Source organism: Bufo bufo, chromosome 1, assembly GCF_905171765.1.
Source record: "Bufo bufo chromosome 1, aBufBuf1.1, whole genome shotgun sequence".
Taxonomy (NCBI): Eukaryota; Metazoa; Chordata; class Amphibia; order Anura; family Bufonidae; genus Bufo; species Bufo bufo.
Window position 1 is genome coordinate 625,384,097 of NC_053389.1, and position 22,443 is coordinate 625,406,539.

The following is a 22,443-nucleotide window of genomic DNA, read 5'->3' on the forward strand; positions in this document are numbered from 1 at the left end:
CAGCATATCACCAGCAACCAGAATATCAGAAATCAGACCGCTGTCTTCACAGCAGAAAAGCGAAAAAAGCTTTTTGGGAGCTGTCACCGTGTATTCCAAATCATAGCAATAGGCTCTATCACTGTGAGAAACAGCATACAGTGGAAGCTTGTAGTCTGTTTCTAAAAAGCATCTGACTAAATCTGGATTGTTAAGTGGCAATCTCAGCAAATGGTAGTTTGCCTTTAAATCGAAGTACCTGAAGAACATGACACCTACTTCAGGTACTCTGATTTTCTAGAGCGTTATGTAGGAATATGTTGTAGTGTAGTCAAGATAAAATTTTATTTGTTGCAGTGCACACAGGGATTACATACATATGTGTGTAAAGGTTTAGGCACGCTTTAATCATTATTAATAAAACAGAAACGACTCGTAAAACTTGGGAGTCAGAAATTTTGAAGCATGGAAAACAAAGATAAACCGGAATTAGTCTTACCGGTAATTCAGTTTCCATGAGATCACCACGACGGCATACAAGGAGATTGACCTCTGACCTCTGTAGGGGCAGGAACAGAGAAAATTTTAAATCCCCCCCTCCCACCACCAGTGTTTCCGAAATCACACAGAGGAAAAGAAAAAAGGTGGTGAATCACATAAGAACAAAATAGGAAGGTATTACCTCATACCAATCGGGAGGACTTCCCGAAAGAAACAAATTAAAAAGGGAGGGAATAATGTGCCGTCGTGGTGATCTCATGGAAACTGAATTGCCCATAAGACAAATTCAGGTTTTTCCATAGCATCACCACAACGGCATACAAGGAGATATATAAAATAATATATCGAGGGTGGGCAACTGCCTAAAGGACTTTCCGTCCAAAAGACAAATCAGATTTTTTTGCAAAAATCAAATCTATATAGTGTTTCACAAATGTATGCACACTTGACCATGTAGCTGCTCTGCAGATGTCTTAGAAGGAAGCACCTGCCCTCTCAGCTTGAAAGGAGGACATGGCCCTGGTTGAATGGGCCTTTAGGTTGTCAGGACAAGGATGGTTCTGAATCTCATAGCAAAGAGAGATAGTATTCGTGATCTATCTGGCTAAAGAAGATTTGGATATTTTCTGGCCCTTGTTTTTCCCTGCAAATTGAATTAGCAGACTTTCGGATTTCCTGAAATCCTTGGTAGATTCAATGTAATTCAGGACAGAACGTCTGACATCCAGGGAATAAAAGACTAAAATTACTGTTACCGGTAATTGGATTTTCCTTTAGCCTCCACAACGGCACCACCTGGAGGATATCCCGCCTTCTCAGGGACAGGAAACAACTGTGAGATAAGCCCATAAAAGGCCCCCTCCCTCTTACCTCTCCAGTTAATAACCTAGGACTCAGAAGTAGATGCCAAACATTTAATAAAGTTCACAAACATATATAAGAATAAGGCATACTTGCCTCAGAAATGAAGGCTTTTAAACAATAGTAAACAAGACTACGTTATTTATGAAAAAAATTTACAACGCAACTACAGTGCTGCCTATAATTATTCATACCCCTGGCAAATTTTGACTTAAAAAGTTACTTTTATTCAACCAGCAAGTAATTTTTTGACGGGAAATGACATAGGTGTCTCCCAAAAGATAATAAGACGATGTACAAGAGGCATTATTGTGGAAAAAAATAACATTTCTCAGCTTTTATTTACTTTTGAGCAAAAAGTGTCTAGTCCAAAATTATTCATACCCTTCTCAATAATCAATAGAAAAGCCTTTATTGGCTATTACAGCATTCAAACACTTCCTATAATTGCAGACCAGCTTTTTGCATGTCTCCACAAGTATTTTTGCCCATTCATCTTTAGCAATGAGCTCCAAATCTTTCAGGTTGGAGGGTCTTCTTGCCATCATTTTGATCTTTAGCTCCCTCCACAGATTCTCAATTGGATTCAAGTCTGGACTCTGGCTGGGCCCCTCCAAAACATTAATGTTGTTGTCTGCTAACCATTTCTTCACCACTTTTGCTGTGTGTTTTGGGTCATTGTCATGCTGAAATGTCCACTGGTGCCCAAGGCCAAGTTTCTCTGCAGACTGCCTGATGTTGTCGTTGAGAATCCTCATGTATTGCTCTTTTTTCATGGTGCCGTTTACTGCGATTAGGTTCCCTGGTCCATTGGCTGAAAAACACTCCCAAAGCATTAGGTTCCCACCACCATGTTTGACAGTGGGGATGGTGTTCTTTGGGTTGAAGGCTTCTCCTTTTTTACGCCAAATGAAGGAAACATCATTGTGACCAAGCAATTCAATTTTTGTTTCATCTGACCATAACACAGAAGACCAGAAGTCGTCTTCTTTGTCCAGATGAGCTTTTGCAAAGGCCAAGCGATTGTGTGCCTTATCTGGAGAAGCGAAACCCAGCAGTGTGCAGTGTCCGTTGGATCGTCTGCCTTGAGACATTGCCACCAGCAGAGCCCAGATTCACCAGGATGGCCTTGGTGGTGATCCTTGGATTCTTTTTCACCTCTCTAACTATCCTCCTGGCCAACACAGGTGTCACTTTTGGCTTCTGACCACATCCTCTGAGATTTTCCACAGTGCAGAACATCTAGTATTTTTGGCTCAAATGTAAATAAAAGCTGAGAACAGTTTTTTTTTCCACAATAAAGCCTCTTGTACATAGTCTTATTATCTTTTGGGAGACACCTATGTCATTTCCCGTCAAAAAATTACTTGCTGGTTGAATAAAAGTAACTTTAAGTCAAGATTTGCCAGGGGTATGAATAATTATGTGCAGCACTGTATATATGTACTCATGCACACATCTCTCTATGTATTTATTTTTTTGGGTGGGAAATCCTCGTGCCGTTGTGGAGGTTAAAAGGAAAATCCAATTACCGGTAAGAGTAATTTTAGTCTTTTCCCCACGCCTCCACAACGGCACCACCTGGAGGAATAACAGAGGAAACGTATTAGGGTGGGACAACCGCAGATAAGATTTTGCAGCCGAAGGATAAGTCCTTGTTGGAAGAGATATCAAGTCTATAATGTTTGAAAAAGGTACAAAGGGCTAGACCAGGTTGCAGCCCGGCAGATTTCTTCCAGAGAGGCCGAGGCTCCTTCAGCCCAAGATGCTGCCATTGCTCTAGTGGAGTGGGCCTTCAGCATAGGCGGAGGAGTAACACCCTCAGTCTCGTAAGTTAGAGTGATGCAAGCTTTAATGCATCTGGAAATGGAAGCTTTGCTAGCCGTCTTCCCTTGATGAAGTCCCAGATACTGTATTAGCAGTTAGTTAGATTTTCTTAGATCTTTTTTGGCTTCCAGATATTGAAGTACACACCTTCTTACGTCAAGGTTATGGAATAATTTCTCTTTTTCTGATCCTGCCTGAGAACAAAAAGAGGGAAGAGAAATTTCTTGTTGACAGTGGAATTTGGTTACTACTTTAGGGAGGAACTCTGGAGCATGTTTTAATACAATTCTATCTTCTAATACTGTAAGGTAGGGAGGTAAGATTGAAAAAGCTTGGATCTCGCCTATTCTCCTTGCTGTAGTAATGGCCAACAAGAATACAGTTTTAAGTGTTAGTATCCTTAATGGAATCTCATCAATGGGCTCAAAGGGAGAATGTATCAGTCTAGATAGGACTAAATTTAAGTCCCAAGGCGGGACAGAGGATCTAAGTCTGGGGCGAATCCTACTAGCTTCCTTAAGAAATCGTTTGACAACAATTAGATCTGTAAATTTTGTGCCCAAAAATGCGCTCAGAGCTGCTACCTGAACCTTTAAGGTACTTACAGACAAACCTTTGTAGAGTCTGGCTTGTAGGAAGTCCAGGATCAGGGCAATATTTGGAGCCATAGAAGGATCCCACGCATTCCCTACAAACCGTAGGAAAGATTTCCAGGATCTCAGGTAGATTTTTTATGTAACTGGCTTTCTGCTCTGTAACAGAGTAGTGATTACAGCATTTGAAAACCGTCTATCTCTCAGGATGCTCCTCTCAGCTTCCAAGCCGTTAGACGGAGTTGGGAGACCCTGGGATAAACCACTGGACCCTGGAGTAGAAGATCCGGAAGGAGTGAGAGGATCCAAAGGTCTTCCCCTGCCAGGTTCTTTAGTACTGGGAACCATGCCCTCCTAGGCCAGAAAGGAGTGATCAAGATTATTTGAGCTTTCTCCTCTATAATCTTGGCTATGACCTTTGGTATCAGAGGGAAAGGCGGAAAGGCATATAGAAGTCCCCGGGGCCAAGACGTTGATAAGGCGTCCACTTTCAGGGGTTGGTCTAGAATGGATAGGGAGTAAAATTTTTATACTTGTCTGTTCTTCCTTGAGGCGAATAAGTCGGCTTTTGGAGTGCCCCATCTGGCACAAATCTGATTGAAGACTTGTGGGTTTAGCCTCCATTCTCCCTCTTTTAGTTGGTCCCTGCTCAGGAAGTCTGATACCAGGTTTTCTTTCCCTTTGCTGACAGGGACAACAGGTTTTTCTCCGCCCAACCCAGGATCTTCCCAGCCACTAAGGATAGCGAGCGACTTCTCGTACCCCCTTGGTTGTTCAGGTAGGCCACTGTAGTGGAGTTGTCTGAGAGAATTTTTACATTCCTCAGATGAGTTGAGGGAGCGAAGGCTTTTAGGGCTTCCCAAACTGCACTTAGCTCCCGCATATTGGAGGAAGCTTGTTGAAGCTCCATCTTCCAAAGGCCCTGCTTCACGGCTGTTTCTATGTGTGCTCCCCAGCCCTGTTTGCTGGCATCGGTCGTGATGACTATCTGGTCTGCTTGTCGCCATTCTACACCTCTGGCGAGATTTGTCTGGGTTGTCCACCAGGATAGAGAACTTTTTACTTGTGATGGAATTATTATCTTCTTGTTTAGGGAAGACTGTTTTTGTCCCATTTCTTCAACAGAAAGGTTTGGAGAATTCTTGAGTGGTACTGGGCCCATTTTACTGATGGAATCGAAGAGGTCAGGAGCCCCAGAATAGTCATTATCTCCCTGAATGAGCTTACTTTTTGTCGCTGTAATTTCCTGATGTTGGAAACTAGATTTTGTTTCTTGTGAACCGGAAGAAAGGACGCCATCATTTGAGAATCCAGCAATACTCCTAGAAAAATTATCTTCTGTGACGGAAGAAGGGAGGATTTTTGTTGGTTTATAATCCAACCCAGGTCCACAAGGGTGAGCAGTATTTTCTGGAGCTGATACTGAAGCAGAACTTGTGAAGGAGCTGCAATCAGAAAGTCGTCCAAGTAAGGGATAAACAGGATTTCTGCCAGATGAAAAAACTTTGCCACTTCTGCCATAAATTTCGTAAAGACTCTTGGGGCTGAGCAGAGGCCAAATGTTAGAACCTGAAACTGGAAATAATGGAGGGTCCCCTGGAACCACACTGCGGTCCTCAGAAATTTTTGGTCGCCTTTCTGAATAGGGACATGATAATAAGCATCTGTAAGGTCTAACGTTATCATAAAACAGTCCTTTGACAGCAGATTGATGACTAGTTTTATCGTTTCCATCTTAAATTTTTTGTAAACAATATATCTGTTTAACATTCTCAGATTTATTATTGCCCTGAAGGTTCCATTCGGTTTCCTGACGAGGAAGGTTGGAGAATAAAAACCTGTCCCCTGTTCTTCTATCGGTACAGGAACTATGGCTTCTTTCTTGAGTAGGAGAGAAATCTGCTGGTTCATTGCCATCTGACCTTCACCTTCTCCGTTTTCCATGTATCTGTCTGGAGGGAAATGAGAGAACTCCAAACGATACCCTTCTTTTATTACAGCGAGTACCCAGGGAGAAGCCTGAATATTTTCCCAGGCTGAGTGAAAGTGTTTCAGTCTCCCCCCCCACCGCTCCTCTGGCGTCATTGGGAAGAGAGGCGGCCAGACTTGTTGGGGGTGAAAGAGGAAACCCTTTCCTTTTCCTTTAGTGGTCTGCCATGAAGCACCTGATTCTTTTTTCTTCTGGTCAGGTCTATTACGTCTCTGGGGACGAAAGGAGCGCCTTTGATGATAGAATTTAGCTTCCGTCGGGAAACCTTTTTTCCTGCCTGACGCTTTTTCAAGAATATTGTCAAGGGCAGTGCCAAATACTCGATCGCCCTCGCAAGGCAAGGAACATAACTTATTTTTAGACGCTGTATCGCGAGACCAGGATCTAAGTCAGATCGCTCTGTGAGATGCGTTGGATAGGGCGGCTGTTTTTGCCAATAACTTTACCATATCTGCCAGGAAATTGGAGGCCTGCTTTAACATCGGAATGGAAGCCAGAATATCTTCCCTGGGAGTACCGGCCTTAATGTGTTCTCCCAACCACAAAGACAAGGTCCTGGCTGTATAGGTCGCCGATATTCCCGGTCTTAAAATGGCAGTGGACGATTCCCAATTTTTTTTTAAGGAGCGACTCACACTTCTTATCCATGGGGTCTTTTAGCAACCCTAGATCTTCAAAGGGTAATGCTGACTTCTTGGAGATTCTAGCCACAGCGGCGTCGACTTTAGGGGTTTTGTCCCAGGTAGTTGAGTCTTCCTCCGCAAATGGGTATTTCCTTTTGAACATTCTGAAAGCAGTCTGTCTTTTTTCAGGTTCTTTCCATTCATTTTGGATCAGGGTCTTTATATTATTATGGACCGGGAATACACGTCTTTTCCTGTCCGCAAGACCCGCGAACCTCTTGTCTTGAACCGATAATGGCTCTTTAGGTTCTTTCAAATTGATCGTGGCTTTTATGGTTCTTAATAGAGACTCTGTCTCCTCAATAGAACATAAAGGTCTTCCCGAGGCATCCTCAGAAATATTGGAATCTGAGTCAGAAGAAATTTCACCTTCATCTATGTCAGAAACCTGTTCCACCACTGAGACATCTGAAGTGGAGGGTCTGGACGGGAGGGCGGATAATTTAGCCTCTACAGCTGCACTGACTTCCTCTTTAATTATGGTCCTTAAGCTCTCAACCAGGGAAGGGGTTTCTTCCGAGACTACTTTGTTGCAGAATTTCGGCAGAGAGGCTTTTTGGACGAACCAGAGAGCACCTTTTTACAAATGGCACATTTTCTTTTCAGGGACGGTTCCCCTTTAATATTTTCTCTCCCCTAGGAGACATCTCCAGACAGCATAGATACAATAAGTATACATTTTTAATTTTTTATTTTTTTTGGGGGGGGGGGGGGGGGGGGGGGGGGGGGGGGGGGGGGGGGGGGGGGGAAACCGCCATCGAAAGGGCCAGGTGCATAATAGCTAAAGAAGTGCTAAATTACACCACAGTCAAAAAAGATATAGGGAGGAGGCTTACCAGGCTAGAGGGCCTGGAGACATCTGTGGGTTTTTTGGCGGTATCGCTCTCCACCTGCAAAGACATGCTGCCGGAGATGTGCACCGACGTCAGAGTATGGGCGTCGACGTCGGCATGCCGGAGATGTGCAACGACGTCAGAGTATGGGCGTCGACGTCGGCATGCTGGGGGCGGGACGCTGACGTCATCGTGCCTACCAGGAAGTAGATCAGGAATATCGGCATCTCAGTGTTCCTCGTACTTCCTGGTAGGCACGATGATGTCAGCGCCCCGCCCCCAGCATGCCGACGTCGACGCCCATACTCTGACGTCGTTGCGGCAGGTCAGGAAGCCGATGGGAGCGTGCTCAGGCCCAAGCACGCTCCCCTTACCACAGATCCGCCGGTCCCACCGGAGCTCGGGATGGAAAGCCCGGGGTTACCGGCACGCGCCAGATTTACACCGAGAGGAAGGAGGGGCTTTCATCACCTGCCCCTTGCCCCGTCCTCCTGCAGCGGCCCTACAGGAAACCGGGAGTACAAACCAATAAGGCCCTGCGCAATGCTGATCCACAATCCTGCTCTTCAGAGGGACAGGAAACAACTGGAGAGGTAAGAGGGAGGAGGCCTTTTATGAGCTGATCTCACAGTTGTTTCCTGTCCCTGAGAGGGCGGGATATCCTCCAGGTGGTGCCGTTGTGGAGGCGTGGGAAAAAAATGAATTCTTTATTATTTGAGGTATTTTAACAGAAGGAAGGCAGGATGATTTCTTGACTACGATCAAAATCGGATACTACCTTTGGAAGGAAGCCCGAATCTAACTTGAGGATTTTTCTATCGTCCATAACACGTAGGTACGGTTTTCTGATGGAAATTTCCTGTATCTCACCTAATCTAAAGGCAAATGTGATTTCTATTAGAAAAGCGGTTTTTAGTGATAACAACTTTATAGGACAATTGTCCATAGGCTCAAAAGGAGGTAGCGTCAGTCCAGAGAGTATAATATTTAGATCCCAGGAGGGGATTTTACAGTCGGCCGAAGTCTGGAGGCTGCTCTCATGAACCACCTAATCCAACAATGGTTTGCGATATCCTGATCAAAGAAACAGCCAAGTGCAGACACCTGGACCTTAAGAGTGGACGGTCTTAGTCCCAGATCAAGTCCTTGTAAAAAATCTAGTATTTTCTGAATGTTTGGTTTCTGTAAATTCAGGGATGTTTCACCTGACTAGGAACAGAATTTTTTCCATATTTTCAGGTAGATTGCCAAGGTTACTTTTTTCCTGGAGGCTCTAAGTGTATCAATCACTTTGTCCTAAAGACACTGGAACTTCAGAATTTGGATCTCAGGATCCAGGCCATTAGTTTCAGGAACTGAGGATTGGGATACAAAACTGGTCCCTGATGCAGAAAATCCCTCCTGAGAGGGAGAGGCCAAGGTTCAGAGATGGAGAGCTTTCTGACGGAGGAAAACCAGCTTCTTTTTGGCCAAAAAGGGGTTATCAGAATTAATGTTGTTCTGTCTTGACACATTTTTTTAATCACTCTTGGGATTAATGGGAGAAGGGGAAAGGCGTAACATAGACTCCAATTCCATCTTAGAGAGAAAGCATCTAACACCTAGGGATTGTCCCTGAGGTGTAGGGAACAGAATTTTTTCACCTTTGTATTTGTTTTGGAGGCGAAGAGATCCACTTCGGGTACTCACCATCTGTCTACTATCATCTGAAAAACCTCCAAGTTCAGGGACCATTCTGTCTGGTCTAATTTTTTGCGACTGAGGAAGTCCGTTTCTAGGTTTACGGCTCCTCTGAGATGGATTGCTGAAATGGAGCTTACATTGTGCACTGCCCAATCGAAGATCTTGGATGACACAGACATTAGAGTGTCTGATCTTGTCCTTCCCTGATGCGAGAGTCGTGTTGTCTGAGAAGACTTTTATGTGGTAACCTTGCAGGTTCTTTTCTGCTACCTTCAGGATTTCCCAGACTTCCCTCAGTTCTCGGAAAAAGATGAATTCTTACTGGTAATTTGATTTTCCAGAGCCCATGACAGCACCCTTATATTCTCTTGTGGTGCTATCATGGGTGAAGGGAAAATTCGACGATTGAGACCTGACTGATTGGGACCAGGATCCCTGGTACAAGAGGTCTCCCCCTCTTTCGCTCCCCAGCCCGTCTGACTTGCATCTGTCACAATCTGTATGTAAGGAGTCTTTTTCCACAGTACACCCCTGGAAAGATTAGTTGATTCCGTCCACCAGTTTAGGGACTTTTTTTTATCAATGTTCCAGACTTTGAGGATCCAAACCTGTAGGGGGTCGGAAATGACTCTGACTCTAGGGTACCGATGGTATGCAAGAAGTTAGTAGGCCCAAAAGACTCATGGCTTCTCTTATGGAGCACGTCTTCTTTCTCTGAAAAAAAATCAGATTTTTCGTTGTAATGAAACCATCTTGTCCTGGGGAAGATATGTGGATTGAACGTGGGAGTCTAGGATCATCCCCAGAAAAAATGTTCCTGTGGAAGGTTTGAAGTTTGATTTGTTGATATTTACTATCCACCCCAATCTGCTCAGAACAGATAGTAAGGTTTTTAAGTCGTTTTCGGTTTGTTGAGGGTTGTCGCCGATCAGGAGAAAATCGTCCAAGTAGGGGATTATCGTCAACCCCTTTAACCTCAAGAATGCCAGCATTTCCACTATCAACTTGGTAAAAATCCTTGGAGTGCGATTCCAAATGGCAGGGCTGTGAACCATAATGATGAACCAGACCTCTGTTGTCTTTGATAGCAAATCGCAGGAATTTCTGGGATCTGACATGGATCAGGACGTGATAATAAGCGTCCTTCATGTTTAACGTACACATGAAGGCGTCCTTCCCTATCAATGGTATTGTGAACGCTAGGGACTCCCTTCCTGAATTTTTTGTAAGTGATAAATCTGTTTAGAGATTTTAGGTTTATCCAGAAATAGATTTGAGTAGTAACCCTTTCCCTGCTCTGGGGAAGGAACTTTGACTATCACATTCATCTTTAAAAGATCCTGTATTCCCTGCCAGATCTTTTCCTGGTACCAGGTTGATATGCATCTGTTTGGGGGTTTTTAAGAGAATTCGATCTTGTAACCTGATGCTACAATTTCCTTGGTCCAGGGATTCTGGGAGATTGATACCCAGAACGTAAGGAATCTTAACAATCTCCCGCGCACTCTGGCGTCATTGTTTCTCGCCAGGTTTCGGACGAGAAGAGGGGACGAAGCCCCTTCCTCTACCACCCTTGGGGTAGCTCCAGCACCCCAACTTTCCTTTTCCCCTGTACGACCTGTCTTGATCTCTGGAGGAACAAAAGGGGTACCTACGTTTATGGATCCTGTCTTCGGGAAAACCCTTTTTCTTGTCTGAGGCCTTCTCTAAGATCTTGTCCAGCACTGGACCAAAGACTAATTCTCCTGAAAATGGAATGGAGCAGAGCTTCATTTTTGATGTTTTGTCATCTGACCAACACTTCATCCAGAGTGCTCTGCGGGCCGCATTGGAGAGACCTGCGTCTCTGGCAGAGAACCTCACTGATTCGGCCGAAGCATCTGCTAGAAAAGCAGTGGCTGATTTTAGAAGGGGAATAGAATTTAAAATCTCCTCTCTAGATGTTTTATCCCAGATATGATCCTCCAGCTCATTTAGCCAAAGGAACATAGACCTGGCCACAGACGTTGCTGCGATGCTGGACTTAAGGTTGAACTTTGCTGCTTCCCATGACTTGCAACAGACTGTCGGCTTTCCTGTCCACAGAATCTCTTAACTGGGAGGCATCCTCGAAGGGTAATGATGGGTTTTTTTTTATTCACTTTTGCCACCTGTACGTCAATTTTAGGAATCTCATTGAAGATTTTGGATTCCACTGGATCAAATAATAGACGATTTTTGAAGGCGTTAGATACCCCGAAGCGTCTTTCAGGGTCAGACCACTCCTCTAAAACCATCTCCTTTATATACTCGCTGATAGGAAACACACAAGTTTTTTGACACGTAGACCCCCAAACATTTCATCTTGAATGGAGTGATATTGCTGCACTTCTTCTACACCCATAGTAGATCTGACTGCTTTCAACAGATCTGTCATATCACCCATAGAGAAATAAAATCTTCTATTACTCCCAGAGGATTCTGCTTCAGAAGCTCCCTCCTCGTCTTCCCCCGTTTTAAAAGAGGAAGCATCCTCCACCAGGTCCTCAGAGTCTGAGGATGAAGGAGATATAAACTTTTTTCATTTAGGAGGAGCAGGATCCCCAGGAGTAGTAGACAATTGAGACAAGGAGGACTTTACTTCTTCCTGTATCATCATACGAAATTCTTCCCTAAGTGAGGGAGTTTGCTCACGAACAATAGTAGCAATGCAGACTTTGCACAATTTCTTGGGGTAATTATCCTGAAGCCGTATGTTACAAGAAATGCATCTGACTTCTTAACCTTCTTTTGTGCCTCTTTGGAGATCTAAAGGTAAAAATTAATCAGGAGGCACTTAGTAAAATAGGGATCTACCCCATTATGTAATAGAACGTGGTAAAAGGAGAGGGGGGATCAAGCAGACTCCCTGACCAACACACATAATGAAAAGTAATCTTCCCACCAGGAACTTATTGATGGTGGCAATGGAGCATCCGGCTCCTTAGGAGAACGTGGCTCTGTTCCCGACATGGTGTAAGATGAACAGGCTGGGTCACTGCTTCAGCCCCCTTTAAGTTAGCCAGAACGCCGCATGCCGCTTCGCGTCACTCCGTCCTGCCGGAAGTGCCATCATCATTATGCGTGCGAAGGAGGACAGGGGGACACCAGGAGGACAGGGGGACACCATAATCCAAATGGTGCACGGTCCAAAAAATCCAGGTAAAAAGAAACTTCATCTCCCTGCATACAGGGAGACCTTTCTCCGCCTTGTCCTCTGTAGGGACAGGAAACACTGGTGCTGGTGGTGGGAGGAGGGGGGGGGGGGGGATATAAACCTCTCTCTGTTCCTGGCCCTACAGAAGTCAATCTCCTTGTATGCCGTTGTGGTGATGCTATGGAAAAAATGTATTCTAAGAACCAAACATTCCAGTTAAAGACGTATTACACTGGCCGACGAGAGTTCGCATTTGTAATACTGCCGCTGATTGCCGGATGATCAAGCAAACACTCGTTCTTTAGGCAGTTCTGACTTTTAAGCATGCTTAAAGGGATTCTGTCACCAAGTTTTGGGCTATAGAGCTGCGGACATGCACGGCTAGATCGCCGCTAGCATGTCCGCAATATACCTGTCCTATAGGGCTGTGTGCTTTTATTTTCTTTAAAAAAGGATTTTAGAGATATGTAAATGAGTCTTGTATGTGTCAAAGGGGCTGTATGAACCTTCCTAGTGCCCAGCCACGCCCGCCTATGAAGGAGCCCAGCCCCGCCTATGTCCTCCGAATCTCCTCCTTTCATCAACGATAGATTGCCGTAATCTCGCGATGCGCGAGCTCGTGCATGCCCAGTGCCGGTATAGTGTTCCTTCCCTGTGCTGGCATCAGCCTCAGGGAAAGAACTGCGCATGTGCAAGCTCGCGCATCGCGAGATTACGGCAATCTATCGTTGATGAAAAGAGGAGATTCGGAGGACATAGGCGGTGCTGGCCTCCTTCACAGGCGGGCGTGGCTGGGCACGGCTGGGCTCCAGGAAGGTTCGTACAGCCCCTTGGACACATACAAGACTAATTTACATATCTCTAAAATCCTTTTTTAAAGAAAATAAAAGCACACAGCCCTTTAGGACCGATATATTGCGGACATGCTAGCGGCGATCTAGCCGTGCATGTCCTCAGATCTATAGCCCAAAACTTGGTGACAGAATCCCTTTAAAAAACCAGTGCTTGCCGGAGGCAGATTGTGCTGTCTAATAATGATCTGCAGCCAGCAAACCACTAGACAGTATGGGGATGAGCGATAGCAGAGCGAACGCTCCTCTCCATGCTGCTGAGGAGATCGCTGCATATAATAGCAGCGGTCTTCTCCGCTAGCTAGAAAGCGATTGCTGGAATGGTATTAGCCTGTGTAAGGATACTTTCACACTAGCATTTTTCTTTTCCGGCATAGAGTTCCGTCACAGGGGCTCTATACCAGAAAAGAACTGATCAGGCATATCCCCATGCATTCTGAATAGAGAGTAATCCGTTCAGGATGCATCAGGATGTCTTCAGTTCAGTCATTTTGACTGATAAGGCAAAAGAGAAAACCGTAGCATGCTACGGTTTTATCTCCGGCGAAAAAAAACTGAAGACTTGCCTGAATCCGTCATTTTTCCCCATAGGAATGTATTAGTGCCGCATCCGTCCTTCCAGTCTGCGCAGATCGGTAAAAATGTGAAAAAAGATACAAGACGGATCCGTCTGTCCGCATGACAAGCGGAGAGACAGATCTGTTCTCGCAATGCATTTGTGAGACGAAGCCGCATCCGGATGCGTCTCACAAATGCTTTCAGTCACATCCGGATCGGCGGATACGGCAGGCAGTTCCGACGACGGAACTGCTTGCGGATCACACTGCCCCAAGTGTGAAAATAGCCTAATATAGACATTAGGCCGCTTTAAGTGTTTGGTCAGTGATTTCCTTCAGTGATTGTGAGCCAAAACCAAAGCGGAACCTACACAAAGATAAAGTATAAGGGAAAGATTTCCTCCTGCTCTGTGTTTAGATCTGCACCTGGTTTTGGCTCAATCACTGATAGAAATAACTGATCCAACACTGAATTTACGAAAATGTCCTTAGGCATGTCCTGTATGACTCCTCCCAAGCCGTTCTTTCAACTAGATATATCTATATATATATATATATACACACACACACACACACACACACACACACACACATGAACACATTCTCTATTATTATCCTACCTATGCCAGTATTGACGAGTCGGCCACACTGTGCCCCATCCCCGATCCTTAACTGCCAACGCAATTCTCTCGAGGTTTCGAGGATTCCTATTGGTGAAATCTGGGTTTACAATTTCATTCTCATTTGTGTCTACTTCGACCACCTCTGAGGTCTGAACACTGGTAGATGTACTAGCTGGACGGAATGCTAAAAAAAAAAGAAAAAAGAAAAAAAAAACAATACATAAATTGAAAAAAAACACTCAACATTAAAGGGATATTCCGGTTATATGAAGTTATACCCTATCCCCAGAATAGGGGATTGATTGGGGTGTGAACACTGGGCTATTTCCATCAGTCCCAGAGAGAATGAATGAAGCAGCAGTGTGATTGCTTGACCTGCTGCTCCATTCACTTCAGGGCACAGGGCCTTATAACCGGAATACCCCTCTAATATCGTGAACACCATATTAAAATATCAGACCTGGAAGAAATGGTAACACATGAACAATAGATGCTTCCATTACTAAGGACGTAAGTGAAAGAACAATTAATGAGTCTATAAGTACGACGTCATGACACTCGGGTTATCCACTTGTTTGCCTATAAGAGGAAGAGGGCAAGCCTTTGATGGGCTCCATAGCTTCTGCATGAGATGCCTCTATGATGCCCGTTTCAGATTCCATGCCAATAGTATGTCCACATGTTGCCGATCTGCAAATCTGGCCAGAAAATCTGCAGCATAAAGGAGTAGCCAATAGCAGCAAGCTGAATACGATTTTAAAGGGGTTGTCCGCTTTATTTATATTGATGATCTATCCTCAGGATAGGTCATCAATATCAGATCAGCAGGGGTATGTTTCCCAGCAACCCCACCGATCAGCTGATTGAAGAGAAAGCATCATTAATACAAGCGTTCAAGTGTAATTACAGCTGAGCCGTCCGATTCACCTCTATGGGACAGCTCTGGCTTCAAGACGTCCCATTCACTTCAATGTGAGATGCTGAGATGTATTACACCTGCTCACCGCTGCAATGCCGACGGCGAGCAGGTAAAGAGAGAAGAGAACACAGCGCTCATACAAGTGCTGCGTTCTCTTTAAACAGCTGATTGGAACGGACCCCCGACTATCTGATATTGATGACCTATCCGGAGGATGGATATATATATATATAAGCCTGAACAACCCCTTTAACAAATCACAGCCACATGATGTGAATTGTCAATTGTTTCTGTGGATTTTTACCCCTTTCAATACAGAAAGGTGAAATCCATAATAAAATCCATATGTGATACTTGCAGATTTTTGGCTTTGGATTCACCACAGAAGCTGCGGCAAACTCCACAATGGAAACTGTCAGGTATGCAGTGGATTTATTGCAAATCTTTGCAGCCAGTTTCAAAGGTGTGGAAAATCCATGGAGCTCGGTGCGACTCTTAAAGGGGTTATCCCATCAATAGGATCATAGTTTAATTTGTCCACGCTGCGACAATGATCATTTTACTAAATATAATGTTTAAGCAAATTCCTACCCTTCTCGCTAAAAACCTCCCTTTTACCTCATTGTTGTACTGTGTCCTCCCTTAGTTACGGCCACCTTTCGCCGGCCGAATGCAATGGCCGCGCATGCGCGGTGAGCGAAACCACCTTGATCCAGAGTGTGGCTGCATTTCTTCCATGAACTCGCACGCCGCCGGCCGCGCATGCTCTGTTTTTAGCGCAACACAAGTGCGGTAGTAATTATTGTGCCAGCAAGTCCGGAATGCAGGACGTGAGAGGGTAGAGAAAGCGCTGCGGCGTCTCCGGGAATGAAGTTCGGCTATAACAGGAGCGCGCACGCAAGTAAGGAAGGCAGAGTCAACTGATCAGCAGAGCGCTGACGAGCTGCCCATCAATAGAAAGGACAACGCCCCAGGAAATAGGCGTTAGTACAGAGTGAACAGGAGACGCTGCGATGAAATTAGAAGGTGGGATAACCCCTTTAAAGGGAATCTGTCACCTCTTTTTACCTTATAGAGCAGCGGACATACACGGCTAGATCGCCGCTAGCATGTCCGCAATATACCTGTCCCATATCTCAGAGTGGTTTTATTGAGTGTAAAAAAAATCACCGTAATCTCACGGTGCGCGAGCTCGCACATGCGCAGTTCCTTCCAAGAGGCTGATGCCAGCACAGGGAAGGAACACTATGTCGGTGTTCCGAAATTTTCTGCTACCCGGAATATTTTGCTACCCACGTCACTTCCGGTAGTGACGTGGGAGGTGTGTCTCTCACCTCGGCTTCTCATTGGCTCTGCAGGGGGTTTGTTGGCGCAGGCGATTCACCCATAGCGTGAACGCGCCGAGGGTAGCAGAAAATTCCGGACCACTGCGCATGCGCGAAAGACACAGCCGAAGTTAGCAGAAAATTCCGGCCCACTGCGCATGCGCGAAGAAGACCGACAGAAGGTAGCAGAAAATTCCAGCTTCGCGCATACGCAGTAGGCCGGAATTTTCTGCTACCTTCGGCTCCTACTGCGCCTGCACAGTAGGCCAGAATTTTCTGCTACCTTCGGCTCCTACTGCGCCTGCGCAGTAGGCCGGAATTTTCTGCTACCTTCGGCTCCTACTGCGCCTGCGCAGTAGGCCGGAATTTTCTGCTACCTTCGGCTCCTACTGCGCCTGCGCAGTAGGCCGGACTTTTCTGCTACCTTCGGCTCCTACTGCGCCTGGGCCGAGGCGTCTTGTATAGCGAGCCGAAGGTAGCAGAATATTCCGGACCACTGCGCATGTGCGAAAAAGGACGGGTTGGCGCAGTAGCGCCGAGTCAGTTAACAGTAAAGTTTAACAAAATGCAAATATCTAGACCTCTTCAGCACCTATGTGACGTTTACTTGACAGTATTATGTCTATATTGTGGAAGATAGTTTTAAGGAAATGAAATAAAGATTTAAAATGTTATATTAGTCAGCACTTTAATCTAGACGTAATGTGGTCTGAGTGACCAATTAATAAAAATACTGTGAACGCGCCGAAGGTAGCATAAAATTCCGGCGCACTGCGCATGCGCGAAGCCGGAATTTTCTGCTACCTTCGGTTGTCTTTTTCGCGCATGCGCAGTGGGCCAGAATTTTATGCTACCTTCGGCGCGTTCACACCACTGCGCATGCGCAAATAAGACGACCGAAGGTAGCAGAAAATTCCGGCTTCGCGCATGCGCAGTGGGCCGGAATTTTATGCTATCTTTGGCTCCTACTGCGCCTGCGCCGAGCCGTCTTTTTTAGCGAGCCGAAGGTAGCAGAAGATTCCGGACCACTTCGCATGCGCGGAAAAAGACGGCTTGGCGCAGGCGCGGTAGCTCCGAGTCCAGTTAACAATAAAGTTTAACAAAATGCAAATATCTAGACCTCTTCAGCACCTCCATAGAGGTGTAAGAGCGGTGACATCCCTGACTCCATAGAGGTGTAAGAGCAGTGACATCCCTGACTCCATAGAGAGGTGTAAGAGCAGTGACATCCCTGACTCCATAGAAAGGTGTAAGAGCGGTGACATCCCTGACTCCATAGAGGTGTAAGAGCGGTGACATCCCTGACTCCATAGAAAGGTGTAAGAGCGGTAACATCCCTGACTCCATAGAAAGGTGTAAGAGCGGTGACATCCCTGACTCCATAGAAAGGTGTAAGAGCGGTGGGTACATCTCTTTCAAAACCCTTCCGTGCGGCTACCTCACAACAGGAAGTGACAAGGATAGCAAAATTTTACAGTTAGCATAAAATAACGGAACAGGTAGCAACAAATTACGGAAAACACTGCGCACTGACCTGTAAAAATTTGCTACCCTACCCTAGGCGCGCATGCGCCATAGCCTAGGGGTGGGCGGTATAGGCGATCTAAATTTGGGCCACGATATGGATTTTCGCCATATCGCCGGACCGCGATATGATCGCACTCTCTGTGCGCACCATTTTCTCCTGATGAGCCGGCCGGCACAGTGGAGGGAGAAGGAGGGAGTCCCTTCCTCCCCACTGTGCGCGGCTGCCGCTGAACGGCAATGAGGACAGAGTAGGAGGGGAGGGACTGTGGCCACTGCACCACCAATGAATGTGCCGGCCATATCCCCCCCCCCCCCATCATTAGTGGCAGTTCCGATCGGAGTCCCAGCAGTGTAATGTAAAGGAGTCACGCTACTGAAGTCCTGGCTGCGATGGTATGTTAGTGAGCAGCATTATACTCACGTGCGCTGTGGCCGCCGGTCGCTCCTTCTTCTGTCTGTGCGGCTCATTGCTAATGCTTATAGCATTAGCAATGCGCCGCACAGACCTATGAGAAGAAGGAGCGCCCGGCGGCCACAGCGCACGTGAGTATAATGCTGCTCCCTAACATACCATCGCAGCCAGGACTTCAGTAGCGTCCTGGCTGCCATGGTAACCGATCGGAGCCCCAGCATTACACTGCTGGGACTCCGATCGGAACTGCCCACTGCCACCAATGATGATGGGGGGAGGGGGACCCTGTGGCCACTGCCACCACTGATTAATACTGGGGAGAGAGGGAGGGGGGTGGGTTTGAGTTACCAGAGGTGGCGGATCAGAGGCTGGGGGGGGCAGATCAGAGGCTGGGGGGGGCAGATCAGAGGCTGGGGGGGGCAGATCAGAGGCTGGGGGGGGCAGATCAGAGGCTGGGGGGGGCAGATCAGAGGCTGGGGGGGGCAGATCAGAGGCTGGGGGGGGCAGATCAGAGGCTGGGGGGGGCAGATCAGAGGCTGGGGGGGGCAGATCAGAGGCTGGGGGGGGCACATCAGAGGCTGGGGGGGGCAGATCAGAGGCTGGGGGGGCACATCAGAGGCTGGGGGGGGCACATCAGAGGCGGGGGGGGGCACATCAGAGGCTGGGGGGGGGCACATCAGAGGCTGGGGGGGGCACATCAGAGGCTGGGGGGGGCACATCAGAGGCTGGGGGGGGCACATCAGAGGCTGGGGGGGGGCACATCAGAGGCTGGGGGGGGCACATCAGAGGCTGGGGGGGGGCACATCAGAGGCTGGGGGGGGCACATCAGAGGCTGGGGGGGGGCACATCAGAGGCTGGGGGGGCACATCAGAGGCTGGGGGGGCACATCAGAGGCTGGGGGGGCACATCAGAGGCTGGGGGGGGCACATCAGAGGCTGGGGGGGGCACATCAGAGGCTGGGGGGGGGCACATCAGAGGCTGGGGGGGGGCACATCAGAGGCTGGGGGGGGGGGGCACATCAGAGGCTGGGGGGGCACATCAGAGGCTGGGGGGGCACATCAGAGGCTGGGGGGGCACATCAGAGGCTGGGGGGGCACATCAGAGGCTGGGGGGGGCACATCAGAGGCTGGGGGGGGCACATCAGAGGCTGGGGGGGCACATCAGAGGCTGGGGGGGGCACATCAGAGGCTGGGGGGGGGGGCACATCAGAGGCTGGGGGGGGGGCACATCAGAGGCTGGGGGGGGCACATCAGAGGCTGGGGGGGGCACATCAGAGGCTGGGGGGGGGACACATCAGAGGCTGGGGGGGGGACACATCAGAGGCTGGGGGGGACACATCAGAGGCTGGGGGGGGACTCATCAGAGGCTGGGGGGGACACATCAGAGGCTGGGGGGGACACATCAGAGGCTGGGGGGGACACATCAGAGGCTGGGGGGGACACATCAGAGGCTGGGGGGGACACATCAGAGGCTGGGGGGGACACATCAGAGGCTGGGGGGGGACACATCAGAGGCTGGGGGGGACACATCAGAGGCTGGGGGGGACACATCAGAGGCTGGGGGGGACACATCAGAGGCTGGGGGGGACACATCAGAGGCTGGGGGGGCACATCAGAGGCTGGGGGGGCACATCAGAGGCTGGGGGGGCACATCAGAGGCTGGGGGGGCACATCAGAGGCTGGGGGGGCACATCAGAGGCTGGGGGGGTCACATCAGAGGCTGGGGGGGCACATCAGAGGCTGGGGGGGTCACATCAGAGGCTGGGGGGGGGCAAAAAGTTAAAAAAAAAAAAAAAAAGTTTAAACCCCCCCCCAATATAGAAAACAATATATCGCAATATATATCGCATATCGCACATGCTTAAAATTATATCGCAATATAGATTTTAGGCCATATCGCCCACCCCTACCATAGCCCTTTATTGTTAACTGGACTCGGCGCGATTTCCTACTGCGCCTGCGCCAGGCCGTCTTTTTTCACGCATGCGCAGTGGGCCGGAATCTTCTGCTACCTTCGGACCTTTTTCGCGCATACTTTTAAACAGTTTATGTCTATATTGTGGAAGATAATTTTAAGGAAATGAAATAAAGATTTTAAATTTTATTAGTCAGCAGTTCAAGCTAGACGTAATGTGGTCTGAGTGACCGATTAATAAAAATACTGTCAAGTAAACGTCACAGAGGTGCTGAAGAGGTCTAGATATTTGCATTTTGTTAAACTTTATTGTTAACTGGACTCGGCGCTACTGCGCCAAGCCGTCTTTTTTCCGCGCATGTGAAGTGGGCCGGAATCTTCTGCTACCTTCGTCTCGCTAAAAAAGACGGCTCGGCGCAGTAGGAGCCGAAGGTAGCATAAAATTCAGGCCCACTGCGCATGCGCGAAGCTGGAATTTTCTGCTACCTTCGGTCGTCTTCTTCGCGCATGCGCAGTGGTGTGAACGCGCCGAAGGTAGCATAAAATTCCAGCCCACTGCGCATGCGCGAAGAAGACGACCGAAGGTAGCAGAAAATTCCGGCTTCGCGCATGCGCCGGAATTTTATGCTATCTTCGGCGCGTTCACAGTATTTTTATTAATTGGTCACTCAGACCACATTACGTCTAGATTGAAGTGCTGACTAATATAACATTTTAAATCTTTATTTCATTTCCTTAACCCCTTAAGGACACAGCCTTTTTACACCTTAGGACCAGGCCATTTTTTGAAAATCTGACCAGAGTCCCTTTAAGTGCTGATAACTTTAAAACGGTTTGACTTATCCAGGCCGTTCTGAGATTGTTTTTTCGTCACATATTGTACTTCATGACACTGGTAAAATGGAGTCAAAAAAAAAATTTTTTTTGCACCAAAAAATACCTAATTTAACAAAAATTTGAAAAAAATTTGCAAATTTCAAAGTTTCAGTTTCTCTACTTCTGTAATACATAGTAATACCCCCAAAAATTGTGATGACTTTACATTCCCCATATGTCTACTTCATGTTTGAATTGTTTTGGGAATGATATTTTATTTTTTGGGGATGTTATAAGGCTTAGAAGTTTAGAAGCAAATGTTGAAATTTTTCCGAAATTTACAAAAACTCCATTTCTAGGGACCAGTTCAGGTCTCAAGTCACTTTGCGAGGCTTACATTATAGAAACCACCCAAAAATGACCCCATCTAAGAAACTACACCCCTCAAGGTATTCAAAACTGATTTTGCATACGTTGTTAACCCTTTAGGTGTTGCACAAGAGTTATTGGCAAATAGGGAGGAAATTTAAGAATTTCATTTTTTTTGTCTAATTTTTCATTTTAACCCATTTTTTCCACTAACAAACCAAGGGTTAACAGCCAAACAAGACTGTATCTTTATTGCCCTGACTCTGCCATTTACAGAAACACCCAATATGTGGCCGTAAACTACTGTACGGCCACACAGCGGGGCGTAGAGTGAAAGGTGCGCCGTTTGGTTTTTGGAAGGCTGATTATTATGGACTGGTTTATTTACACCATGTCCCATTTGAAGCCCCCTGATGCACCCCTAGAGGAGAAAATCCCTAAAAGTGACCCCATCTAAGAAACTACACCCCTCAAGGTATTCAAAACTGATTTTACATACGTCGTTAACCCTTTAGGTGTTGCAGAAGAGTTATTGGCAAATGGCGATGAAATTTGAGAATTTCTTTTTTTTGCCTAATTTTCCATTTTAACCCATTTTTTCCACTAACAAAGCAAGGGTTAACAGCCAAACAAGACTGTATCTTTATTGCCCTGACTCTGCTGTTTACAGAAACACCCCATATGTGGCCGTAAACTACTGTACGGGCACACAGCGGGGCGTAGAGTGAAAGGTGCGCCGTTTGGTTTTTGGAGGGCTGATTTTGCTGGACTGTTTTTTTGGCACCATGTCCCATTTGAAGCCCCCCTGATGCACCCCTAGATTATAAACTCCATAAAAGTGACCCCATCTAAGAAACTACACCCCTCAAGGTATTCAAAACTGATTTTACAAACTTTGTTAACCCTTTAGGTGTTGCACAAGATTTAATGGAAAATAGAGATACAATTTCAAAATTTCACTTTTTTGGCAGATTTTCCATTTTAATATTTTTTTTCCAGTTACAA

The 22,443-nt window shown here is 46.8% G+C and overlaps 1 protein-coding gene across 1 annotated transcript in view; it reads right to left on the reverse strand.

Annotated features, from left to right (window-relative positions):
* MRPL18 (mitochondrial ribosomal protein L18) overlaps positions 1 to 22,443 on the reverse strand; it is a 40,939-nt gene that overhangs the window by 15,120 nt on the left and 3,376 nt on the right. The window contains exon 2 of the mRNA XM_040413823.1: positions 14,154 to 14,340. Coding sequence (XP_040269757.1) covers positions 14,154 to 14,340 — 187 coding nt within the window. The remainder of the gene's footprint in view (positions 1 to 14,153; positions 14,341 to 22,443) is intronic.